Source organism: Erythrolamprus reginae, chromosome Z (assembly GCF_031021105.1).
Source record: "Erythrolamprus reginae isolate rEryReg1 chromosome Z, rEryReg1.hap1, whole genome shotgun sequence".
Taxonomy (NCBI): Eukaryota; Metazoa; Chordata; class Lepidosauria; order Squamata; family Dipsadidae; genus Erythrolamprus; species Erythrolamprus reginae.
Window position 1 is genome coordinate 104,405,328 of NC_091963.1, and position 28,000 is coordinate 104,433,327.

Genomic DNA, 28,000 nt, shown 5'->3' on the forward strand with positions numbered 1-28,000 from the left:
GACGCAGGTGCGCCCATGTTCCGGTGAGGTTTTTTGCTTCCGCGCAAACTCACGGGACCTTCTGAGCCGCGGAGGAGAGCTCAATAGGTGTAGCCCAACCTTGCCCCCATGCCTTCAGAACCAGTATTTTTAGCTCCCTTTTTTTTTTTATTAGCTATCCAAGATGTGGGTGACCCGAGGCCCTCAAGAGAATAGTCAGTCAACATTGACCTTTCTGATAGAGTGAAATAATATTGAGCAATCCAGATTGCCCGACCAGAAACAAACAAAGCAAAGCCCCCCCAAAAATATGCACATCATGTTTTGTTCTCTTTGGTTAGACCAACTAAGGCGCAGCCTAATATAGATCCCCGGAGCTAGTAACAGGACATCTTCAGCTGTCCAGGCTCCAAGCTGCCAGCCAAAACAATTGGCAAAACTTGTGGAAAGTACATCCCTTTAAAACAGGATGGGGGAACATAGTGACTTTTGGAAAGTAACAATAGGATTACTATTAATCCAATTCACACATCTAACCTGAAGGTGGATGTACTACTGTATAAAATTAGACATGCAAAAACAGCCCCGCATTTAAAAAGTGGGGCCTGCTGTATCTGGGCAGCAAAAATAAGCATCTCTCACAAATATGGCTCTCAGGACCTTTGGACAACCCTGGGCTTTTTCCATTTTCAGCCCCACTTCAGCTGTGTCTGCAAGACAGCAGAAAAACTTGACACAATTGCTACAACCATGCAACCAAAGTCCAGCCTCCTTTAAAGTGTGTTTTGATGCATGTAAAAAAAAAGAGTAAGGCTTAAATTTTATGAATATGGTGGCCATCCTGACAATTTTGAACCATCCGTTTAACTCTGGCACACTCTTCAGTTTTGTCAAGCAGCCCTTTTGAACAGAAGTACTGACTCACAAAAGGCAATCCAGACAAAGTCGGATTTCCAAGACTCCTGTTTCTGCTTTCACACGTTTAGGTTCTACACAATGAGCAGCTTCTCCTGCTCGCTATTGTTCCATGCACAATGCTGGCCTGCAGAATGCTGTCGGAAGATGGTTCAGTCGACTAAGCTTTCATCTTTGAAGAACTCTGCACACTCCACTGCAAAATGGGGCACCTGTTTACGATTGCACAAAAGAAGATTTCATTTGTCTGATTTGTCCTGTGTAATTAAGACATGCAAAAGAACAAGAAGGCCAGTGGACTCTAACATTTAAGTCTGAAATCATTCCCAAGCTTGTTTGATTGCTTCCAGAAGAACAACAAAATCTCTAACTGCAGCAAAACATAACAAAGAAAGTCTGTGGCACTTTAAAGATAAAATCTTCAAGTCAAGCTTAAGTTTTTGGGAAACTGTTTAACACATCTTCTCCTTCCTCCTCCTCCTCCTTCTCTTCTTGGGTCCCGTCGACTAAACGATGTCGTCTGGCGGGACCCAGGGGAAGAGCCTCCTCTGCGGCGGCCCCGACCCTCTGGAACCAGCTCCCTCCAGAAATTAGGATTGCCCCCACCCTCCTTGCCTTTCGAAAGCTTCTGAAGCTTCTGCCGTCAGGCATGGGAGAATTGAGACATCTCCTCCTATCCTATATAATTTATGCATGGTATGCTTGTGTGTGTGTGTGTGTGTGTGTGTGTCTGGCTTTTTAAATAAGGGGTTTTTAGAGACTTTTTAATATTAGATTTGTGATACATTGCTTTTTATTATTGTTGTGAGCCACCCCGAGTCTGCGGAGAGGGGCGGCATACAAATCTAATAAATAAATAAACATCTATATAATTTCCATGGCAACATTCCAGAAAAGGCTTGTTGTTGCATACTGGTATTCCCCCAGACATGTCCCATCCAAGAACTAACCAGACCCTGCCCTACTACTTCTCCAAAGAGGGAAATTTACCATTCCTGGAACTCTGCCAGATCTTGCCAACACCAGAAGACTAAATTTAAGATCAGCTATTTTCCCCAGATATCATCATTCAATAAACCAGCCTAGATTCCCCCAGTTAAAATCATCACCAAGTCATCCAAGATGCTCAATGTTTGTCTATTTTAATTACTTCAACCTGGTATTCTCGCAGAAAAGTTTGCGAAAGCAGCATTGATGCATGGCATTTCATGTGAGAAGGCCAACATCTTGTAAGATAATGACTTTTGTTGCTGAATCTAGCCATCTGGAACTTCACCCCGATGATCTCGTCTTGTGTTTTGCAAATTAATTGGGCCCAGCCACTCAGGCATTGAGCAAGAAATCACTAAGTGAAACAACTCTACTTACTTCAGCTTTCCTTTGCTTTAAAACCTGTGGAGGTCATAAGCACAGCACTTGGTTGTAAGCTTATTTGTTCACCACTCAGTAATTGTGAACATCTGATAAACAAAAGCAGTCACCAAACAAGGATCTCCTCTCTAGGTAGACATCGCATAAGATTGCACTGTTAGTCTTGGAGATATCTGAATTTTTGCCAGAGAAAGGCAACCAGGTTTCATAGAAACATAGAAGACTGACGGCAGAAAAAGACCTCATGGTCCATCTAGTCTGCCCTTATACTATTTCCTGTATTTTATCTTACAATGGATATATGTTTATCCCAGGCATGTTTAAATTCAGTTACTGTGGATTTACCAACCACGTCTGCTGGAAGTTTGTTCCAAGGATCTACTACTCTTTCAGTAAAATAATATTTTCTCATGTTGCTTTTGATCTTTCCCCCAACTAACTTCAGATTGTGTCCCCTTGTTCTTGTGTTCACTTTCCTATTAAAAACACTTCCCTCCTGAACCTTATTTAACCCTTTAACATATTTAAATGTTTCGATCATGTCCCCCCTTTTCCTTCTATACAGATTGAGTTCATTAAGTCTTTCCTGATACGTTTATGCTTAAGACCTTCCACCATTCTTGTAGCCCATCTTTGGACCCGTTCAATTTTGTCAATATCTTTTTGTAGGTGAGGTCTCCAGAACTGAACACAGTATTCCAAATGTGGTCTCACCAGCGCTCTATATAGCGGGATCACAATCTCCCTCTTCCTGCTTGTTATACCTCTAGCTATGCAGCCAAGCATCCTACTTGCTTTCCCTACCGCCCGACCACACTGCTCACCCATTTTGAGACTGTCAGAAATCACTACCCGTAAACTGAGGTGAATTAAAAAGCTATAATAAAAGGCGCTCCTTTTGTCTCCCAGAAGTGAAAGTGGGAATGCATGTAGTAGAGCGGAATTTTAAATCAACGCTGCTAATGTGAACCCTTTTCATACTGAACAAATACCAAGCACTTCCATCAGGGTTGGGGAGTCACCATCAAAAGTATCTCCCCTAAGTCAAGCAGAACAATACAGCAAGCAATAAATGGGATTCCCCGTGACTGTTTCTTAAAAGGGATGAGGATAAGCAAACTGTTGTTCAGGCAAGTCTAGCGGTTATTGCCAATTTTCCTGTGCAGCAGCCTGATAACATAAATTAATTAAAGGCTCCTCTGTTTAAAATTACATTACAATAAAAACCAAAACTTTGTGTTTTAAACACTACTTCCAAATCACAGATGAATTGGCAACCACTGCCATCTGGTGGCTGAATGGAGGCAAAGTACCCACATGAACAGTCTCGCTCCATTGCTCATTTTATTTTGATTTTTCACTGGTCATAAGCAATTTCTGAATCCTTTGGCACTCTTCAAGCAAAAGACACTTTGGCCCCAGGTTACTTTTTCTAGTTTTCCCACAGGCAGAAAATTGCTCAAGTGTTCACAGTCAACATGTAATGAGTTCTTTTAAGCGACTTAAGTGTCGCTGAATTGAATGCCCTGGAAGGCTTCAACAAGAAAAATTTAATGAACAACAAAATCCTGATCTCATCTATCTCTGCAAATGATCAACATTAGTTGGCATAAATATTCAGGCACTTTGTCATCTTCAGAGTCAGACGGGCATCGCTTAACTTAAGCCTTCCTACAATTAAAGGAAAGAAAATGGCTGAACCCCAAAATAAACTATAGGAATAGCCTGCTTTTGAATACAAATGGATTTGGTTGGTCCAGCGATGGAGCATCGCTGGACCAGCCAAAGGGTAGATAGATGAGAGCAAACTTCCTCGGGGACTTTGAGTGACAAATGATTCAGGAAAAATAGAACACTGACCAAGATGGAATTTGGTGGGAAGGTGAGTCTTATCTAACATATATATACAGATATACTGTTTCCCCACTCTCCAGTGTGTGCATTGTTATTTTAAAAACATGGAGCAGATGTGGAAAAGAGGAGAAATGCTATTTATGTCCCCTCCAAATCTGTTTTGCACTTTGTCTCGAAATTTCTCAAACAGCTTTTGCAGCTTGCTAGGAATAGTTTGTGCCATTAAAATGTCACAAATTAATCCCCAAAGATTAATTAAAATATTTTTTAAATAATTCCCCATAATTTCCCCCCTCCAGTTGGAAGCTAATTCTGATGACGGTGTTGTTGTTCTCAAGATTTCTGGAGCAACTTAATAATACAGTACACAATGGAATGATGTGGCTGAGCACGTCCATGAAAAAGAAAGAGTAAGGATTACTGTAATGGAATGAATATATACAAACAGAGCTTTGGAGACAGAAGACAGTTGACCCCAGCACCTATTGTTTTTTTTTAAGAGTCACTGCAGTATAGAACCCATTTTCTAATTTTCTCATGATTGACAAGAAAGTAGGGAGCATAGTGCTAAACTCCCAATGGCTTGTTAAAAAACAGGGAGCTTCGCAGTGAAGCAGCATTGTAAGACCACTTGTCTGAAAATATGGATTTCAAGTCAACAGCGGCATAAAGATGGACTGTGGCTTACCAGACCTGCTGCTGCCCCTTATTTCCCCAAGAAGCTTGCAAAGTCCTTTCAATGCAGTCTATTGGACCAGCCAAAAACCCACAGAACTGCATTTGTAAAAAATGAAACCCAGTGAAATAAATAAAGCTTTCCCTGCTCTCTTCAGAGAAGTGTAGGAAGAACTGGAAAAGGCAAATGAAAAGACCCAAAATAACCCCAGGGAGACAAGAGGCGTGTCTCGATACATTCAAGCAAAAAGAAAAGAAAAGGCAACCAGGTTATCACACTATGGCAACAGAATTCTGAAAGGGAAGCTGGTGAGATGTAAAAAACAGAAGCAAGAGAGAGGAAATTGTCACCAATCGTCTGAGCCAAGTGGGCTTAGAAGATCAAACTCCTCAGATGCCAGAAGTCAAAGCAATGGGGTGTCTTTTATGGATGGCAGCCCATGGTTTTTTCCAAGTTACTCTCTGCCACATATTTTAGTCTATTTTAAGAATCTCAGAGTTGGCCTTGAGAAGATAAAGGCTGTCATCGACAAGGAAACTGTAAAGAAAAGAAAGAAGAAAGTTACTAGGATGAATGATCAGCAATGGATTAAGGCTAATTTTAAATTCAGGATACAGATGGACTTTTTTTTTCATAAGCTGCAATCACTGTTCAAAAAAATGATAGGAGAGAGTGGAAAAAATAAACAGGGCTTAAATTAGGCTATGTAATAATGATAATTTATCATTAATATTATTTCTTAGTGATTTTTTTTAAATTTTTAGTGATTTTTGGTTTTAAAACAAAACAGAAGAAAAAAACACAGACAAAAACACATAACATTAAAAAAAGGAGCTCCATTCTTTTCAAAAGTCGCAGGAGTTCTTATATATCATATTTAACGAGAAAAAGGTAAATAAAGAAACAAGTATCATTTATGTATTATTCTAAGCACTTATTTACAGGTTTTGCATATTTTTATACCATCTATTATGAGCATGCAATGTTATTTCTTAGTGATTTAAGTGGCCTTTTCTGATGATGATTCTTGGCCCTGAACCAATAAATATGGAATCTATTTCAAATTTTTAGCCCACTGAAATCAAAGCTATTCTCAGCAGAAAGAGCTCAGGATAGGGGACATACATGTTGTCTTTTTCTTCCAAATATAATTGGGATTGGAACCTCCATTGCTAAGCAATATGGTTATTAAGTGAGCCACATCAAATGTTACAACTGTTTTTGTAAATCACCATATTTATTAAGCAAATTTGGCTTTGCACATTGACTTTGCTTGTCAGAAGCTGCCCTGGCCATCAAATGATACCACTGTAAATGCAAGCTGTTTGCCCATGTGACTGTGAGAATGCTGCAACAGTAATAAGTCCGAAAACTGCTCACAAGTAACTTTTCTTAGCACCATCATAATTTTGAACGATCATTAAACAAATGGCTGTAAGCAGAGGACTAAATTGCATAAGGAAGAATCCATAATCAGGTGAAAACCAATCCCAATTATCATTTAAAACCATCCACGAAAACATTACTCCCCTCCAGAATTACAGAATTACTCCAAAACATTACTCCCCTCCAGAATTTAAAAAGAAAAACAGAAAAAGGCAGAAAGCAGTAAGCAGCCAAGAAAACAAGGTGGAATCAAATAGAAACTTTTTTAAATGGCATCTTGAAATTTTTTAAAAAAAATTTTTTCCTGAAAGTTAGCAAGAAAGGAACCAGCTTGATCTACATGGGGAAGCTCTTCCCAAACACTGGTGGTGTTGCACAAGGGCAATCCTTTCTCGCTTCAGCCTCTGAAACCTCCAAAACATATAGAATTAGGAGTAATTTCTCCCTAGACCTTTTAATAGTTTGAGCTGAAGGTGATTAAGGCTGATGATCCTGTATATAATCAGGTGCCAAGCTACATACGCTTCTATGTATTCCGAAAACCAATCAATAACCCACAACTGACATACACATTTAATAAATGAATGAATGAATGAATAAATAAATTAATTAATGAAATAAATACCAGTTAACATAGACCCCTCTAGTCGCAGCCCCATTCCAAATGCAGGGGGCCATCGGACTGATATTTCCCTCCACTATCTCAGACTTAAATTGCCTACTGAGCAAGGAATAAACCCAACCCCTGTAGACAATTAAATGGATGTCGAGATCGATGGTATTATTAAGAACAAGACCAAGATACTCTCCCCATCCAACCTAGATGTAGGTCACCCACGGGAGACCAATATTGTCTCTCTTCCATGCTGGACTTGAAAAAAGTCTGAAAAAAGTTCTAGATAATTCACTGTGTCTAGACTGCTATCAAGCTGGACAGACACCATGATCTTAATGACCCTGTCCCCAAATGTTGGGTCATTTTCACATTTTTGCAACGGCGCCTGCAGAGGTTCACCCGCAGAAGCCCACCCAGAAAGGAAGTAGGAAGGAAGAAGCATGCGAAATAGGCTGACCTGTAGAAAAGGATATTGACAGGGATAGTACTGATGTGCCAGATGGCATGGGCGTCAAAGACCCAAAACAGGGGTGGGAAATCCAGGAGTTCCAGGAGAGCCAAAGCCTGGAGAAGAAGGACAACGACCACGCACTTCCAGACGTAGGGCAGGCGCTGCTGGTTCTGCATACACCAACCCAGCCACCAGACGAGGTTGAGAAGGCCTGCAAGGTACGGAACAACACTTCGTGTCAATGTCACTTTTACTACTCATCGGTCACGGCAGAAAGAAGCAGCTTTTGTTGCAATGGACACTGGGCATTCCAATACTACCAGAGCTCTACTCGTATTGCTCCCTCCCCAGCATTAAATGTTGTATGCATCCCATTTGTCCATAGAAGAAAGGCACAGAGAGGACGGAAAGGGGAGGGAGAAAAAGGAGGAGGGGGAGAGAGAGGAGGAGGGGGGAGAGTGAAAGGGAGGAGGAGGAAGAGGAGGAGGGGGAGGAAGAAGGAGGGAGAAAGGGAGGAGAGGGAGGAAGAGGAGGAGGAGAGGGAGGAAGAAGAAGAAAAGGAAAGTTTGGGAAAAGGCAAACAGGAGAGAGAAAAGTCTCATAAGGCAGTAAGAATATTCAACGTTTAGAAAAAACACTGAAACAAATTAACTAAAGCTATTTCACATAAATAAAATAAAAATATTTATTCCTCGGGTCTCACCAATTGTCACATTGGCAGCCATGTTGTAACCATAATCAAAGCGCACCAGGGTCAGGTAGGAAACGTGGCAGGCCAGGAAAAGGATCAGGAACCCTCCAAAGGCGGTGGCAAAAGCCGGACGTTTCAACCCTAGGGTTCTGCAAATAAAACACAAATGAAGCTGAGGGTATTTCAAAGAACTGCCTCATTTCACACAGGCGATTTTTCTATCCCTTGATTTAGACTAAATGGGAAAAGAAATGTTTTTTCTCAACACAGATTACAGTGGTACCTCTACCTACAAACACCTCTACTTACAAACTTTTCTAGATAAAAACCAGGTGTTCAAGATTTTTTTTTTTGCCTCTTCTCAAGAACCATTTTCCCCTTACAAACCCGAGCCTCCGAAACTGTAACTGGAAAAGGCAGGGAGAAGCCTCTGTGGGGTCTCCCTAGGAATCTCCTGGAAGGAAACAGGGCCGGAAAAGGCGGGGAGAAGCCTCCATGGGGCCTCTCTAGGAATCTCCTGGGAGGAAACAGGGCTGGAAAAGGTGGGGAGAAGCCTCTGTGGGGCCTCTCTAGGAATCTCTTGGGAGGAAACAGGGCCGGAAAAGGTGGGGAAAAGCCTCCTTTGGGGCCTCTCCAGAAATCTCCTGGGAGGGAAACAGGGCTGGAAAAGGTGGGGAAAAGCCTCTGTGGGGCCTCTCCAGGAATCTCCTGGGAGGAAACAGGACCTCCACCCTCCCTGTGGTTTCCCCAATCGCACGCATTATTTGCTTTTACATTGATTCCTATGGGAAAAATTGCTTCTTCTTACAAAGATTTCTATTTAAGAACCTGGTCATGGAACGAATTAAGTTCGTAAGTAGAGGTACCATTGTACTTACAGCTACAGAAGAAAATCATACGTTAATTCAAATAAGGAATTGTATGCTACCCTTTGGCAACTTTCCATCACCAAGATGCATTGTTTCCTAACTAACCCTTCAAAGTTGAAGATTTGGAGGCAGCTATTTAGGGAAGCCCTTTAAAAAATTAATATAGGGAGTAATTGTGGGGTTTAGAAATTGTCATGACTGTAACCCTATGGGGTTTTTTTTAGGAAAGTCAATGGCTATTCCAACGAGCCTTGGTGCAGATTTATTAAGAAGAAAATTGTCTAGTTAGGGATTTCTGTATTTTGATAATTATTCCTCAAGTACTGAATTAATTGATGAATGTTCTTAGACTGAAGAGTACAAGTCGTTCAGAGTCTGGATTGGAATAGGAAACAGATTGCAGTAAATAATGTGTGACTAGAGCTTGCTTATTGATTGCATATAAATATATGGCTTTCGTGGTAAAAAAAACATTTCTTATCCTGTCTCATCATTTCCGACAGATGGCATGTACACTATGGTAAAGTATTGTTAAGAGGCTGCCTTGAACAGATAAATTACGTTTCTCTTTCTCTAAATTCTTTTCTCTTATCCAAATTGGCCCCCTTCAAATATTTTGGAGCTTCCTCTTCCAAGAACTCTAGTCAACACAGGAATATATGATTAAGAATATGGGAAGCTGAGCTCCCAACATACCAAAAGGAAATGAACTTGGGAAGGATGCTCTAGAGATAACAGAAGGAAAATTCAGAATTGGACATAACAAAATATATCAGTTGAACTATTTTTCACATTAATTAATCAAATTCACATTAATTAATCAAATTCTACACCACTTTCCATGGGATAAGACGTCTTAAAATGACAGAGACATTTTAATCAAATAACAGTAATGAAAATGAAGACAAAAACCACCGAACGATAAGGTGAACTTTGGTGTTATGTAGCAACTTACCTGACACAACACAAGTACACAGAGTAAAGGATGACTGCGGATGCACAGAAATAGTCCATTTTCTATGGGAGGAGAAACTGAATTAGAGATGTGGGCCAGACCTTGTCCAATGTGCATGCCACCTGAAAAACGACGTACTTTGACGTACCTGCCTCCCGGCTGCGTTACAACAACCTGCCTTCCTGGTAGCTGGGTTGGTGGTGAAGTTCCCCAGACTTTTGGTGCTGGAGTTCAATTTACCGACTTCAATTTACGCGTCTTTGGAGTTCATGGCTTTCATGACAACCATGGACCTGTCCCAAGGTCCAACTCATGGGGGGGGGGGGGAGAGAGAGACACTTGTGTTCCTCTCGGGGCAGGAGAGACATGATCTGGAGTTAAGGGGTATAGACGTTTCTCCCTTGTCATGGTCAGATCATTTCCTGCTGAGGTTGGACTATAAGGTACCGCTCCTCCATCGCGGGGAGGCAGAGCCGATGAAGTGTTCCACCCCGTGGGGTGCCCCAGGTTCAGTCCTCTCTCTTTTGTTTAACCTTTATATGAAACCACTGAGTTGAGATCATCCGATGACATGGGGTGAGGTATCAGCAATATGCTGATGATACCCAGCTATATATCCCTAACCCGTGTCAGTTCAGTGAAGCGGTGGGTGTGATGTGGCCGCTAGATGGGAGTTAACAGGCCCAAACTTAACCCTGACAAGACCGAGTGGCTAAGGGCATTGCCTCTGAAAGGTTACATTGATTGTCCATCTTTGGTTCTGGGGGGGCGGAGGGGGAAATTGCTACCCTCAGAACGGATTCGTAATTTGAGTGTCCTCCTAGACTCACAGCTAGGATTAGATCAACATAGGGGGGACCTTTACACAGGTTCGTCTAGTGCGCCATATATTGATCAGGAAGCTCTTCTCACAGTCACTCATGCCCTTATCATCTCACAGTTAGATTATTGCGACGCGCTCTAGGAGACTGCAGGTAGTCCAGAATGAAGCCGCGCGAGCCGTTGTGGGTGCACCTAGGCACATCCACACAACACCAAATCTCTGCAGATTGCACTGGTTCCCGATTGGTCTCCGGGCACAATTCAAGGTTTTGATTATCACCTTTAAAGCCCTAGATGGGTTAGGACTAGACTATCTTCGAGACCGTCTCCTATCGCATACCTTCCAGTGACCAATAAGGGCCCACAGGGTTGCTCTTCTCCAAGTCCCGTCAACTAAACAATGTCAGCTGGCGGGCACTCTGTGGCTGCTCCGGCTCTTTGAGACCAGCTACCTCCGGACTGCTCCCACCCTACTGACCTTCCAAAAAGCCATAACGACCCGGCTTTTCCAGCAGGGCTGGGGTCGCTGATCAGGTGGTACACCATTAGGGTCTGGCCACAAGGAACATGCATGGTTTTTCTTAACTGTGTTGCTTGATTTTTGGTTTTAGATGTTTCAAACTGTTTTTAGGAGGTTTTATGTTTTTTATTTGTCTGTTTATTTATTTTTTCCCCAGGCATGTGGAAATTGATATATCCCTCGGCTGTTCCGCTTTATGTATGATTTGTTTGGATTGCATGATTGTTCTTAATAAAGGTTTTTAATATTGTTTTTAATATTGGATTTGTATATTGTATTGTTTGTTGTGAGCCGCTCCGAGTCCTCAGAGAGGGGCGGCATACAAATCTAAATAATAATAATAATTATTATTATTATTATTGTTGTTGTTGTTGTTATTGATTGATTGATTGATTGATTGATTGACTGATTGATTTGATTTTTATGACACCCTTCTCCTTAGACTCAGGGCGGCTTATAACATGTCAGCAATAGCACTTTTTAACAGAGCCAGCATGTTGCCCCCCACAATCTGTGTCCTCATTTTACCCACCTTGGAAGGATGGAAGGCTGAGTCAACCTTGAGCCGGTGATGAGATTTGAACCGCTGACCTGCAGATCTACAGTCAGCTTCAGTGGCCTGCAGTACAGCACTCTCCCTGCTGCGCCACCCGGCTCATATTTTATTTGTATTTGGCCGTGAGCCACCCAGAGTCCTTGGGTGACATATGAGTACAAATAAATAAATATGATATCACAATACAAAAGCTCACCTCAGTCAGATTTGTTTCTCGTGTATGAAAAACCATGGACCAGAACCAGGCATTTAAAGACACCTGAAGGAAAAACGCAAGGAAAAATTGGTCTGAGCATACCACAAGATTCAATCACAAAGTAGTGGCACAGAGGAAATGTAGGAAAAAGCCCATTCTTTTAAGTGCCTATGTGGCTAATCAAATGGTAATTGACTATATCAGGGGCGTCCAACCTTGGCAACTTTATGGCTTGTTAACGTCAACTCCCAGAATTCCCCAGCCAGCACTGATGTCCATAAATCTTAAAGTCTGGAGGACAGAAGGGAAAGGGGTGACATGATCGAAACATTTAAATATGTCAAAGGGTTAAATAAGGTCCAGGAGGGAAGTGTTTTTAATAGGAAAGTGAACACAAGAACACGGGGGCACAATCTGAAGTTAGTTGGGGGAAAGATGAGAAGCAACGTGAGAAAATATTATTTTACTGAAAGAGTAGTAGATCCTTGGAACAAACTTCCAGCAGACGTGGTAGATAAATCCACAGTAACTGAATTTAAACATGCCTGGGATAAACATATATCCATCCTAAGATAAAATACAGAAAATAGTATAAGGGCAGACTAGATGGACCATGAGGTCTTTTTCTGCCGTCAGACTTCTATGTTTCTATGTTGCCAAGGCTGGACAGCCCAGGATTTCATTTATAAACCTGAATAGCCTACTGATCCAAAATTGAAGACAACTAGAAAGGAAACCTGATCCTCAAACCCTCTTTTCTCCCTTGCTTAGACACTAACGTTTGGAAAGGAGTTTAAAAAACTGAACATCTTCTTGTCAATTTCCCCCCCCCCCTCCTATTTAGCTTGTTGGCCTAGATCAGTGCTTCTCAAATAGTGGGGTGTCCCACGATTCCTCTCGATCGATTCCCCTGGATGGGGAGTTTTTTCCTAGTTACGTGCTGCTCTGAACCCGGAAGAGAAGGCAGCCAGGTAGGGCAGGGTGGGGGTGGCTGCCTGGATTCTTGTTGTTCTCAGCGGGCACTGCGATAGCCATGAACAGTGTGTTAAACCTGCTGCTGGACAAGGAGGAGCATCCTCTGCAACTGGCCAAAAGCTTCGATCAGCGCCCTAAAGCCTCCTTCCACACCATTCACTGTGAGTGCCCGGCAGGGGCGGTGCTTATGGGCCAGGCCAAAACATTGACTTGATTAAGCTGTCCTGGCTCCATGTCAAAAGAAGGTCCTATGCCTGCTCCACTGAGTTCAGTGTGACTTACTAGAATAGAATAGAATATTATAGAATAGAGTAGAGTAGAGTAGAGTAGAGTAGAGTAGAGTAGAGTGAGTAGAGTAGAGTAGAGTAGAGTAGAATAGAATTCTTTATTGGCCAAGTGTGATTGGACACACAAGGAATTTGTCTTGGTGCATAAGCTCTCAACATACATAAAATAAAAAGATACATTTGTCAATAATCATGTGGTACAACACTTAATGATTGTCATAGGGGCCAAATAAGCAATGAAGAAACAATCAACATTAATAAAAATCTTAGGATACAAGCAATAAGTTACAGTCATACAGTCCTAAGTGGGAGGAAAAGGATGATAGGAATGATGAGAAAAACTAGTAGAAATAGAAGTGCAGATTTAGTAAAAAGTCTGACAGTGTTGAGGGAATTATTTGTTTAGTAGAGTGATGGCGTTCGGGGAAAAAACTGTTGTTGTGTCTAGTTGTCTTGGTGTGCAGTGCCCTGTAGCAACGTTTTGAGGGTAGGAGTTGAAACAGTTTTACTTCCAGGTAAATGGGTAGAGTAGCCTTCCCCAGTCAATAGTTTGCTTACAGCTTATAATAAATAAAATATTAGCACTAAAATTCCTTTGGGGCTCAGACTGGAGAGTTGGGGCGTGGTAGTGAAATGTTTACTTCTTCTTGGTTTGGGCGTAACAGAAAATAATTGAAAAGCACTGGATTAGACAGACTTCCTCTCTCTTTCTCTCTCTACCTCTCTTGCTATCTCTTTCTCTCTCTTTCTCTCCCCCCCTCTCTTCCTCTCTTTCTCTCTCTCCCTCTCTTGCTATATCTTCCTCTCTCTTTCTCTCTCTACCTCTCTTGCTATCTCTTTCTCTCTCTTTCTCTCCCCCCCTCTCTTCCTCTCTTTCTCTCTCTCCCTCTCTTGCTATATCTTTCTCTCTCTTTCTCTCCCCCCCTCTCTTCCTCTCTCTTTCTCTCTCTCCCTCTCTTGCTATCTCTCTCTCTCTCCCCCCTCTCTCCCTCCCTCTCTTGCTATCTCTTTCTCTCTTTCTATCCCCCCCTCTCTTCCTCTCTCTTTCTCTCTCTCCCTCTCTTGCTATATCTTCCTCTCTCTTTCTCTCTCTACCTCTCTTGCTATCTCTTTCTCTCTCTTTCTCTCCCCCCCCTCTCTTCCTCTCTTTCTCTCTCTCCCTCTCTTGCTATATCTTTCTCTCTCTTTCTCTCCCCCCCCTCTCTTCCTCTCTCTTTCTCTCTCTCCCTCTCTTGCTATCTCTCTCTCTCTTCCCCCTCTCTCCCTCCCTCTCTTGCTATCTCTTTCTCTCTTTCTATCCCCCCCTCTCTTCCTCTCTCTTTCTCTCTCTCCCTCTCTTGCTATCTCTTTCTCTCTCTTTCTCTCCCCCCTCTCTCCCTCTCTTTCTCTCTCTCCCTCTCTTGCTATATCTTTCTCTCTCTTTCTCTCCCCCCCTCTCTTCCTCTCTCTTTCTCTCTCTTTCTCCCAGTAGCCGTGGGGCGACGGCAGGGTGATCAGCTGTAAGCTCCAGAACGGAGGCACAGACGGCGGTGGCTAGACGCCGTACATTTCTGGCGTTGTGCTGGGCATGGATGTGGGGCTTGAGCCTCCGTCCTGGTCCAGCCAGCAGGCAAGTGCCAGCCACACAATTCCAGCATTTCCAGCCACCGCCGTGGGTGCCTCTGTTCCTCTGTTCCGGAGCTCCGCCTCACAGCTGATCACCCTGACGTCGCCCCACGGCTACTGGGAGAAAGAGAGAGGGAGAGAGGGGAGAGAGAAAGAGAAAGCAAGAGAGGGGGAGAGAGAGAGGGACCACCCTGCCACCGCCCCACGGCATGGCTCCTGCCCGCTGCCGCTGCCGCCGCCATCACCCTCCCGCTGCCGCTGCCCTCCCACCAAGCCCCAAAGCTCACCTGCTGACAGGGAAGCTCCAGCCGGGCGGGGCGCCGCAGCTGCTGGAAAACTTGGAAGGCGCAAAGAAGCAAGCTCAGCTTCCGGTCTCACAACTTTTTTCTCTTCGCAAAAAGTTGCGAGACCAGAAGCTGAGCTTATTTCTTCGCGGCACACCTGACCATGTCTCGCGGCACACCAGTGTGCCGCGGCACACCGGTTGGGAAACACTGGCTTAGAATGCTATAAATGTCTGCTCTAAACCATATTTACATATCATGATGACAAAACTCATCCAATAGTTTAACACTAACAAGTCACAAGGTGGTTTAGGATGTTATGTGAGCCCAGCTTGCTTTGTACAATAATTTTCTTTCACCTGGTAAAGAAGATAAGGAAGCTGAGATTCTTGTTTAAAATGACTTACCCAAGAAAAGGCAATGCAGGTATGGTACATGGGAGAAGAACGGGGAACAGTGGCTTTATATCTGTTCAGCATCACCAAATTGGCAAGACCATTAAGGAATGAAGCAAAGGCAGAAGCAGGCTCCTGAAAAAACAGGAAACGAGAAAAGGGCCACTAAGGGCAAAGCAGGGAGGGGAAAGAGAAGAAGATGATAAAGAATGTTATCAAATGGAAATGAGGTTATCTGCATATTGTCCTATGATTTCTTAAACCAATTCCTAAAATTCTGCAGGTCACTTTTTTCCAAAATAACTGAGATTTTCTGCCCTTTTTTAAATCAAGGACTATTCCATTTGAAATTGCACAGCTAATTTCTGAAATAAGTAAATACTTGGGCCTGACTATGGGTGCTGACTTCAAGGAGTGTCTCTTATTCACCTATTATATTTCCAATCCACGGCAAACTAATTGGATAAATTAGTAGATTAGTAGAAGTTTTCCTTGAAATGCAGTTTCTCTTTTCCACCCATTTTAGGATTTGGTTTAAGGAGATTTGGGAAGAGAAAAACATTCCCATTCTTGACCCCAGAGCTCTCTTTGGGCTGCCATGTATTCTGTACATGTTGTGATTGCCAAGAAATACCATATTTTTGGAGTATAGGGTGCACCTCCCCACCCCTCCCAAAACAGGCTGAAAATTTGGGTGTATCTTATACTCCGAATGTAGCTTTTTCAAAGCTTTTTTTTCCAGTCCTAACATGGTGTTAACAATCTTCCTGGCTTTTCCTAGGATTTTGCAGGCTTGTTTTCATTCCTACTCCCTCTGAAGAAGTTTCTTTCCAACCCTAAGACTTTGCAGGCTTGTTTTCATTGCTACTCCCTCCAAAGAAGATTTTTTTTCAGCCCTAACCAGGGGCTAAAATTATGTGCTAAAACTGACTAAACTAAGGACGCTAGCCATGTGAATATACCAGGTAGATTTTCTCGCCTATTTTCCTCCCCCAAAACCAAGGTGTGTCTTATATTCCAGTGCGTCTTATATTCAAAAAAAATGTAATACTTTAGTTGCAATTAGCCCACCAGTATATCTTTTTTACATAGAAACATAGAAGACTGACCGCAGAAAAAGACCTCATGGTCCATCTAGTCTGCCCTTATACTATTTCCTGTATTTTATCTTAGAATGTATATATATATTTATCCCAGGCATGTTTAAATTCAGTTACTGTGGATTTACCAACCACGTCTTCTGGAAGTTTGTTTCAAGCATCTACTACTCTTTCAGTAAAATAATATTTTCTCATGTTGCTTTTGATCTTTCCCCCAACTAACTTCAGATTGTGTCCCCTTGTTCTTGTGTTCACTTTCCTATTAAAAACACTTCCCTCCTGAACCTTATTTAACCCTTTTTTTCTGGTGCTTAGAGGTTTGAAATGTGTAAAGGGCTGGTGCAGACTACAGAAAAATTTGGCAGAGTCTCACCTTTTTGCTTGCACTATTTTTTCTTACTAGTGCACAAAAAGGGAAATATTTCCTTGCTGTCTGGCATATATACAGATTTTGCTTGCTCAAAACCTAAGAGGGAAGGCCTGGATCTCACACAGTATAACTAATAAATGATCTGCTGAAAAAAAAAGGCAGCCCAAGTAGATAAACTGAGTTAAATGGACAAAAGAGCTGAATCGACATGTACTGTTTAGACCAGTGTTTCCCAACCTTGGCAACTTGAAGATATTTGGACTTCAACTCCCAGAATTCCACAGCCAGCAAATGCTGGCTGGGGAATTCTGGGAATTGAAGTCCAGATATCTTCAAGTTGCCAAGTTTAGGAAACACTGGTTTAGACAACCTGGCTTCATAAACAAGGCTTACCTTTCCATGAAACTGAGGCACTTTGGATCCCTCCTGGAGGTAAAGCCCCACAGTCACCCACATACATTCATATTTGCAATCGTCTCTGCAGGTCCACCCTAGAATATAAAAAATTATAAGCCTAGTAAAATTAGAGTAAGCGATACAGTTGGATAACACTTGATAGCAGTGTATTATTGCAATAATCCTAAAGTAATGAGATGAAGATACTCAGATTTGCATAGCATATTTTATTTCATTGAAAAAACTATTTATTTATTTATTTATTTATTTAAGGTGTTTTTAAGGTGTGGTGACTTGCCTCGTTCTGATTTTATATTCTTCTTGCCAGGTTTCTGTGGCTGAAACTAACCTGTCTCATGTTCCTTCCTTTTATTAAGTTTACACCACACTTGTTGTCATGGGCTTACACCTCGGACAATAATGGAAACTAAAATACAAACACCATTTTAGAATCATGATCTGATATCCAGTATGGATTTCTTAGAAATGAAATTTCTAAGTAGTTGAGAATAGAGGAAATGGAGGAGGGAAATAAAGTTTGGTGAAAAATACTTGTATTTTGTACTCCCTGGACTCTAATGCTTTTTGGTGTGTGCATAACAGCAATGGGAAATAAAACAACCAAATCTGAATGCCAAGGTTTAGATCATCACAAAATGGTCACAAAAAGTTAGGCAGATTTTTAAATAATAATAATAATAATAATAATAATAATTATTATTATTATTATTATTATTATTATTATTTATTAGATTTGTATGCCGCCCCTCTCCGAGGACTCGGAGTGGCTTCCAACAAACAATACAATCTACAAATCCAATATTAAAACAAAACATATTAAGAAACCCTTATTAAAAACAATCACACAACTCCAAACACCATGCATAAAACTGGACAGTCGGGGGAATCAATTTCCCCATGCCTGGCGACATAGGTGGGTTTTTAAGAGTTTGCGGAAGGCAAGGAGGGTGGGGGCAGTCCTAATCTCTGGGGGGAGCTGATTCCAGAGGGTCGGGGCCGCCACAGAGAAGGCTCTTCCCCTGGTTCCCACCAAACAACATGGTTTTGTCGACGAAACCCAGAGAAGGCTGACTCTGTGGGACCTAATCAGGTGCTGGGATTAGTGCGGCAGAAGGCGGTCTCAAATGTATTCTGGTTTTGGGGGGGGGTTTTTGGTTTTTTGGTTCATGTTTGGCAAACACTATTCAGGCATTTAGAGCAGGGTGCTATCAGTATGCGGATTAAATCCAGATTTACTTCTCTTTAACATCAGGAAATAACAGGGGATTCCAAATGTTTGCCTGAAGTCATTAATAAAGTAAATGAGGAACAACACATTGAAAGTGAATCTAGACCAGATAAAGAAGTTCCTTGTGAGGATCACAATTTGAGAAGATGTAGTTCTCTTTGTCCTGAATAGGATTCCCTTTTTCCAAAAGGAACAGATACAGCTGGGGAATATATGGGCATTTGGGCCTCTCTTTAGCTTTAGGCAACAGCCAGAGAAAACATTTATGTTATTGTAGCATTTACAACTTTCTCTGATACGCCTACTTGCATTCCTTCTTGGAAGAAAATGATTTTGAAATAGTGGTGCATATCCTGGTAATTGCCATCATTATTCTTACAACTGGTTGTATACACGGAGCTGCCTTTGTGTCAAGTCTAAAAACTTCAGTCCATACAGAACTCAACAGAAAGACCTCAAAGATTATTTTAGCAGGGCAGGGTGGAATAAAGTGATCCGTAGACCTTTTAAAAGTCTACTTAAAGGATCCAGTCTTTCTTTATAAAGCATACACACGAGACACAATGATGATGTGGGGAAGCTCATCTAGAGTTGCTATTGGTCTGTTTCTCAGCATCTCAGGGTCAAGTCTTTTTTTGGGTGCCACAATTTTTAGAAGACATCTTGTTTCTTTTTGGAAAGAGGTTTTGAACTAATACACCAAAAATGGGCAACTTGAATATAAGTATAAACAAGGTAGAGCATAGGCCCCCTCAGTGTGACTGAGGGGTCCTACATCAAACTGTAGGTGACACAGTGACTAGCTGTAAATTGAGGGCATATACTGGTCCAGTATCTCATTTTTCTCTCTCTCACATAAATGATGCTATAAAGCCCTTCATGGCATCGGACCAGAATATCTCCGGGACCGCCTTCTGCCGCACGAATCCCAGCGACCGATTAGGTCCCACAGATTTGGCCTTCTCCGGGTCCCGTCGACTAAACAATGTCGTCTGGCGGGACCCAGGGGAAGAGCCTTCTCTGTGGCGGCCCCAGCCCTCTGGAACCAACTCCCCCCAGATATCAGAGTTGCCCCCACCCTCCTTGCCTTTCGCAAGCTCCTCAAAATCCACCTGTCGTCAGGCATGGGGGAATTGAGATATTTCTTCCCCGTAGGCCTATACAATTTATGCATGGTATGTTTGTGTGTATGTTTGGTTTTTAATAAGGGTTGCCCCCACCCTCCTTCCCTTCCCCCTAGGCTTATACAATTTATGCATGGTATGTTTGTATGTATGATTGGTTCTTTAAATTGGGGTTTTTTAGATTATTTTTAATATTAGATTTGTTTACATTGTCTTTTTATTGTTGTTAGCAGCCCCGAGTCTGCGGAGAGGGGCGGCATACAAATCTAATTAATGAATAATAAATAAATAAATGTTTCAATTGGATGGCCTAGACCAGTGATGGCAAACTTATGCCACGGGTGCCACCAGTGGCACACGGAGCCGTATCTGCTGGCACGCGAGCTGTTGCCCTAGCTCAGCTCCAAAGTGCATGTGTGTGCCAGCCAGCTGACTTTTGGCTTGCACAGAGGTTCTGGGAGGGTGTTTTTGGCTTCCAGAGAGCCTCCAGGAGGGCTCCAAGGAAGCCTTTTCCAGCCTCCAGAGGGCCTCTGGGAGGTGGGGGAAGCTGTTTTCGCCTCCCCCAGGCATTGAATTATGGGTGTGGGCACTCTGGCATGCACGATAGTACACACCCATGTTCTTTTGACAGCCAAGGGGAAGAAAGGTTCACCATCACTGGCCTAGACATTGGTGTCTGAATATAGATTTTTTAAACATTCATATTTTACTGTGCTTTTAATCTAAGTGAAATGTTGATACCCAAAATAAGATCCTGTCTTATATTTTTAATAATAATAATAATAATAATAATAATAATAATAATAATAATTTGTATTTTGTTGTGAGCCTCTCCAAGTCTTCGGAAAGGGGCGGCATACAAGTCTAAATAATAATAATAATTATTGTTATTATTATTATTATTATTATTATTATTATTATTATTATTTAGACTTGTATGCCGCCCCTTTCCGAAGACTTGGAGAGGCTCACAACAAAATACAAAGCACAAATCTAATATTAAAAACAATTATAAAAACCCACTATAAAACAGTCATACCATCCAATTAAACCATACATAAACTGAAACAGCTAAGGGTCAGTTATGTCCCCCAAGCCTGGCAGCATAGGTGGGTTTTCAGTAGTTTGCGAAAGGCAAGGAGGGTGGAGACAGTCCTGATCTCCAGGGAGAGTTGATTCCAGAGGGCCGGGGCCACCACAGAGAAGGCTCTTCTCCTGGGCCCCGCCAAGCGACATTGTTTTGTCAACGGGACCCGGAGAAGGCCAACTCTGTGGGAACTGATCGGTCGCTGGGGTTCGTGCAGCAGAAGGCGGTCCACTTGGCCTTACTGCCATGCATTCAAAATTGGGTTTATTATCAGGGGATGACTTATTTTGGGGAAAACAGGGTATATATTGCAAAGTCCATGTATAAAATGCTGTATGTTAAATAAATAAAACAAAATAAATCAAACCTCAAAAGTGTGCCTAAAGTGTATGGTATGCATATGAAACTCATATGTACACTGAGAGTAGATGCACCAAAGACGAAATCCTTATGTGTCCAATCACACTTGGCCAATAAAGAATTCTATTCTAAATAATTCTATTCTATTAGGATATGTATCCTCTCTAAGTAGCTAATATTATATCTCCAATAGGCTTGTCACCTATTTTAATTACCATATTTTTCAGAGTATAAAATGCACCTTTACATACGCACCCAAAAAAGAGTCTGAAAATTTGGATGCTTCTTACATTCCAGAATGTAGCTTTTACTAAGCTTTTTCTAAACCCCAACGGGGTGCTAACATGATCTTCCCTTTGCCTGCTTCTTCCATTGCTGCTCCCTCCGACAATCAGCTAAGTCTTTTTTCAGCCCTAAGGATAAGCAATCGTCCCTTTCCCTGATTTTCTCGTTGTTTCTCTCTGAAGAGAGAAAAGTGGAGTGTCTTAGAAACTAGGGGATAAAAAACAAGCACATGGGCTCAAAACCAGCAAACTAATGTGCTGAAGATGACCAGACTAAAACTAGCCAGATGAATACCTGGTAGGAGATTATTTTTTCCCTATTTTCTTTCCCCCAAATTAATGTGTGTCGTATACATTGAAAAATATAGTAATAAATTTGCTTCTCTTTGGAACAGCATGCTGCAAGAGAACTGAAATACTCATGATGATAGTATATAAACACTGTCCAAAGATTTGGAAGGCCAATCATATTTTGCTTACATATCCAACAATGTTTTATTGAGAAATTGCTTGCTTTTTTCCAAGCTAGGTAGACTAAAAGTAGTCCTTGACATATGATCACAATTGAGTCCAAATGTCTTTTGTTAAATGAGGCATTTATTAAGTGAGTTTTGCCCCATTTTACGACCTTTCTTGCCACAGTTAAGTGAATCACTGCAGCAGCTAAATTAGTTATATGGTTGTTAAATGGATCTGGTTTTCCTATTGATTTTGCATGTCACAAGGTTGCAAAAGGATTTCACATGATCCTGGAGCACTGCAACCATCATGAATATGAACCAGTTGCCAAATCTCTGAATTTTGATCATGTAACTACGGGGATACTGCAACGGTTGTAAATGTGAAAAACTGGTCACCACTTTTTTCAGTGCTGCTGTAACTTTGAACAGTCACTAAGTGAACTATTGTTAAGTCAGGGGACACCTGTATTTAAGACAAGCAAGAGTTCCTAAATCCCAAAGAGCCTTAATTGTGACAATTTCTAACAGCAGGTTTTAAGGACAAATTATATGATATCCATCTGAACAAAACTCTGTCACTGTGGAGTTGCTAAAACATAAAGTTGTATTTTCCTATATTGCAGTGATGATGAAGTTATTTTTGGTTCAGGTGCCGAAAGGGTGTGTATGTATGTGCTAGCATGTGTGCATGCGCCCGCACCCATTCTCTTCCCACCACCACGCATGCACAGCCGCTGCCTAAGCTGCCCCTGCCCCAGCGCACAATCTCTCCCCCCCCCCCGTCCCTGTGTGTACACACAGGCCTCACTGAAGTGTAGGATGGTGGAAAAAATGGCCAAACCGGAAGTTTGGGAAAATGAACTTCTGATTTGCCTGTTGAGCTATTTTTTGCATTCCGGAGCTTCAGGAAGCTTCCCAGAACCCTGCGTAGTGCAAAAAACAGCACAACAGGCAAACTGAAAGTTCATTTTTCTAAACTTCTGGTTTGCCCGTTGGGTGGGTTTTTTTGTACTCCCTGAAGCCTCCAGAAGGTGAAGCAGCCTTCCCCATGGCTGAAAATCAGCTGGCTAGTGCACGCATGCGCATTTGAGCTGACATTGAGCAACGACTTGCGTGCCCTCCAATATGGGTCCGCATGCCATCTGTGCACAAGTGCCATAGGTTTGCCATTACGGCTACATAGTACAGTGATACCTTGCCTTATGAACTTAATTGGTTCCAGGATGAGGTTCATAAGGTGAAAAGTTCGTAAGACGAAACAATGTTTCCCATAGGAATCAATGGAAAAGCGATTAATGCGTGCAAGCCCAAAATTCACCCTTTTGCCAGCCGAAGTGCCCGTTTTTGCGCTGGTGGGATTCCCCTGAGGTTCCCCTCCATGGGAAACCCCACCTCCGGACTTCCGTTGCAGGGAAATCCCAGCAGGGAAATCCCAGCATCGCAAAAACGGGTGCTTCGCTGGCAACGGAAGTCTGTAGGTGGGGTTTCCCAGCGAGGGGAGCCTCAGCAAAAGGGTTCGTAAGACAAGGTATCACTGTATTGTCCTTCTTATAGAAATTCCTATCGGTATCTCTGCCTAATTAGATTTCCAAGTCACACAGATCCATTATATTTACTGCTGTGATTCTCTGATGAATGTGGATTGATTTCTCTAAACATAGCTAGGTTCTGTTTTGCTTTAAATAAGATAGCCATACTTCAACCATTTCAGTTTTATAATTATTAAGTTTTACAATGACTTTTGTTTAATGTCTCAGAATTTGTTTTTAATTTTGAACTGGTCAATGACTGTAACAGAGTTTAATATTACTATTTTACAGCAACCCTGAGATGTAGATTAAGGCTGAAATTTATTATATGAGTTTTATAAACAAATAAGGATTTGAAACTTGATCTTCTCAGCTATTGTTCGGCATTCTAAATATTACAATATGTTTACTTGGGACAATGCTGTGTTTTTTTTAACTGAAGTTGCTGAATACATATGTACAGGATCCAATTTCATGTAAACCTTTTATACTACTCACAAAGAACTGATTAAATAACTATGACTTGTTTCACGTAACACTCTAACCTCAAATGAACTTAAAGGCTGCCAAAGGGCTAAACTGCATAGACAGGATTTTAAAATGAGGTGTTTTACTACATAAATGTAAAACATAAAGAAACTGCGAGAAATAAATTCAACCAGGGAAGAACCAATTGGGAGGTATGTCTACTCCGATAAGCTTTAAAAACATTAAAATAGGATTACAGTACTAACTACAGTACTAATATTCTCAACAATGGCTTATTATATTCCCCATTTAGCTGCATTGTACCATAAACTAACTATACTCACTATGCTCATGTAACACACTCAGCTCCAAACCGAAAAACAAAATCTTCAAGGAAGCTTGACTTCCAGGAAGAGAAATTAAATACACAGGGAATTTTTTTTTCCAGCAATGTAAAAGTAACTTGCCATTATATTCTTTGGGGATATTTTTCTGACATTCCATTTTAGTCTACAGCAGGGGTGTCAAACTCAAAGCCCGTGGGCTGGATCCAGGCCTTGAGGTGCTTAGATATGGCCCACAGGGCTGCCCTGCAAACAGGGAAAACCGAGTTGCAGCTCAGGAACTTGGTAGAGTGCTCAGACCGACACAGGAGCCCCCAAAACGAGTGATGTCAAGCTGCCTACACCCACCCAGAACCCCAAGGTCAAACGCAACCCTCAATTAAATTTGAGTTTGATCCCCCCTGGTCTACAGCTTTGGAATTCAATGGAAGTCTCCCATTCTAATACGAATAGTCTTCAGCCCCTCTTTTAGGGACTATTCAAAATTACAATAGCACTGTAAAAGAAAAATATGACTGGTACTGCCGCTTATGACCACTGCAGCATTCCCACAGTTATATGATAAAAAATTCAGCATTTATCAACCAGCAAATATTTACGCAACATCCTGGAGTCATCCATTTGTATGCCGCCCCAGTCTTCGGAGAGGGGCGGCAAACAAATCTAATAAATTATTATTATTATTATTATTATTATTATTATGTCAATACAACACAGCAAACAAAATCACTATGCTAGATTTTGTATTTCATCACCAGTTGGGCACTTCCCAAGCGCCTAGGACTGCGTGATGTAGCAGCGAATTATGTTTGCCGATCCCAGTAAAGCGGCTTTTTCCAATTGACAGATGGAGATTTTGTCAATTCCGATGGTTTTCAAATGTCTGCTGAGATCCTTTGGCACTGTGCCCAGCGTGCCAAGTACCACTGGGACCACTTTCACTGGCTTATGCCAGAGTCGTTGCAGCTCGATTTTTAGATCTTCGTATTTCACTAATTTCTCTAGCTGCTTCTCCTCAATTGTGCTGTCCCCTGGGATTGCGATGTCGATGATCCATACTTTCTTTTTCTCCACAGTCAGGATGTCTGGTGTGTTATGCTTCAGAATTCGGTCAGTCTGAATTTGGAAGTCCCACAGTAGTTTTGCTTGCTCATTTTCGACCACTTTTTCGGGCTTATGATCCCACCAGTTCTTTGCCACTGGTTGTTGTTGTTGTTGTTGTTGTTGTTGTTATTATTATTATTATTATTATCTGATCACCATTAGCTTCCAACAAGCAAATCAAAAGGGAAAATTATTTTTATTTTATTTTATTATTTTATTTATATGCCACCCAACTCCCGGAGGACTCTGAGCAGTGTACAGAAAAGACATCTATAAAACAGTTTAAAAGAACAATTTGAAACCCCTTATAAAAACACTTATATCCTTTGTGGCTGGATCTACAAGATTTCTCATTTGCTCAATGGCCCCTGTTGGCAGAGCCCAGTTTTAAGGCTTTCCGGAAGGCCAGTAGGCTGGGGTAAGTACGGTTCTCAGGAGGTAGCTGGTTCCAGAGAGCCTGTGCCACCACAGAGAAGGTCCTCCCCCATGGCCCCACTAACCAACACTGCTTAGCCGATGGGACCCAGAGAAGGCCAACCATTATCGGTCGTTTCGAGCTGTGAGGCAGGAGGTGGACTCTGTACTAAACGACCCTATGATTCTCTTAACAACTGCAGTGATTTGTTTCACAACCAGGGCAAAAAAGTCTAAGGAGAAGGGCGGCATAAAAATTGAATGAATGAATGAATGAATAAATAAAAATGAGTCAGGTGAACTCATTAACAACTCCTTCTTAGTAATGGAAATTCTGGTGCCCATTGTAGTAATGAACTGTAGATTACCTGTATTTCTTGTTTGGCAGTTGTTCGGTTGCGTCTGACACATTTTACTAAAATTGTTGTTAGTAATACTATTTTGAGTTCTTTTAAAAAACTCCTGCTTGTGCTTTCTATCACTGACAGATGAGACAGCTAAATGATAGCAGCCTCTTTTTCAATTGATTTGCAAGTATCAAGATCTTTAATAATTCTTATTTTTTTATTATAGATCCAAAATAGTTTAGCTTCCTTCTTGGAATCTCCAGAGAATAGTTTGAATTTTATTTCATTTATGGTACAGAGAGTATTAACAGTAGTATTCTCCAGTACCACAATTCAAACACATCATTTTTTCATTGTTTGACTTGTCTAATCCAACTGCAGACATATTTCAACTAGGATAACCATAGCTTTGAAAATGCATATTTTTGTGGCCAGAGTAATGTCCCACATTTCAATATTTTCCCTAGATATGTCATAGACCTTCTCCCAAGTAGATATTTCCTTGTTTCACAATTGCAATACCTGCAAATCTTCGAGCCTAGGAATATAAAATACTGTATGTTATTACAGTACCTCAACTTTTTCTCTGCTTATTTGTATTGTGATGGTACCAACAAACCTTTAGTCCCTTTAATACCAAGTTGCAGACCAACTTTTGCACTTTCTTCTGCCTTATTAAAAAAAAGATTTATTGAAGCTTATTCCTGTAATCAAAATGGCATTGGCATCAATGTGCCTCAGATGACTAATTCTACAAGTAACAGATTCTATTTGTTCTTATCAAACATTACTCAAAATATAAATACAAAAAGTATTTAGTCAAACATTACTCACAACATATTCTGCATATATTAAACAAATAAAGCAACAGAATATAGTGATGCTGCAAACTATTCCTAACATGGAAGCATTTAATTGTTCCATATTCCATTATAACAAATGGACTGCCACATTTGTTTTTAAAGTTTGTCAGCTTACCTTCACAACCCTGAAAATCTAGTCAGGTGTTGCCATTGATCAGTCATATTTTTTTACCAACCATTGTGAATTTAACATAGTTTTTTTTATTTGCCTTTAATCAACTTGAAAGTTGTAAACTATTCAACCACCTAAAAAATGTATCAACTTCCTTTCTTTGAAATTTCATTATTTATTCTTCCAAGAAAGGGAATAAGGTGATGTGTGAGAGCTCTCCCGTGCATTCATTATCACAGTTTGCAGACTTAGGTGGATAGATGTTGAACACATAGTGATTTCATTTGAACAGTTAACTTGAATCACAGCCGAATTAAGTATATGGCACAGTGCAGGAGACCCACTGAGGTATCAAATATAACCAGGCAGGCTGGATTGGTACAACAAACACTAGATTAAATACCATAGCCTGATTCCTGGCTCAGCGCATTCCATGAATACTGGGTACTTCTAGGGATGGTTCCTGTCAATGTGAGGACAGTCAGATACACTCTCCTCCAACATTACTATGGCGACCCTAGGAAGAAATGGCGACGGGAAAGCACCCAAACAGTCTTGCCCATATCACCAAAGGAACAACCTGCTTGCCACGCATTGGGCGGGACCTTTCCTGGTGGGCGGGGCTATGCAAAACAGGCATTCCGAAACACCCCTCGCTAGATCCCCGGTGTGGGCGTGGCCCTGCTTCGGCTTAGGTAAACGTCCCGCAGGGCCATTCCGTACCTGTGAGGCTCATGTAGAGCGGCTGGCGGGAGCGGAAGTGCCGTAGCCCGGCCTCAGAGCAGTTGCGCCTCTCGCATTGAGCCACGCAATCGCGGTAGACGGGCTCTCGGTCCCCCCGCGAGCCTTGGGAGGGGACGGGACCCACTCCCGCCGCTCCCAGAAGAAAGAGCAGCGCGGTCCAAGCCGCCATCCCGCCTCCGGGGAGCTCTGACGCTCCACTTCTGGGTTGCGTCAGAAATAATCGTTATCTTCCCCAAGCGAG

The 28,000-nt window shown here is 41.8% G+C and overlaps 1 protein-coding gene across 3 annotated transcripts; it reads right to left on the reverse strand.

Annotated features, from left to right (window-relative positions):
- Positions 1 to 138: 138 nt before the first annotated feature.
- PGAP3 (post-GPI attachment to proteins phospholipase 3) lies at positions 139 to 28,000 on the reverse strand. Of its 3 annotated transcripts, none has more exons than XM_070726533.1 (8): positions 27,739 to 28,000; positions 17,267 to 17,364; positions 15,416 to 15,568; positions 11,858 to 11,920; positions 9,764 to 9,825; positions 7,952 to 8,088; positions 7,255 to 7,459; positions 139 to 5,332 (listed from the first exon to the last, which is right to left on the reverse strand). In XM_070726533.1, exons 1-8 carry the CDS (start codon positions 27,926 to 27,928, stop codon positions 5,269 to 5,271), a joined length of 972 nt encoding a protein of 323 aa, XP_070582634.1. In that variant the 5' UTR covers positions 27,929 to 28,000; the 3' UTR covers positions 139 to 5,268. The 3 variants fall into 3 exon arrangements, with proteins under 3 accessions (XP_070582634.1, XP_070582635.1, XP_070582636.1); XM_070726534.1 differs by having other exon boundaries at positions 5,187 to 5,332; positions 15,416 to 15,538; XM_070726535.1 differs by lacking the exons at positions 139 to 5,332; positions 9,764 to 9,825 and having other exon boundaries at positions 7,370 to 7,459.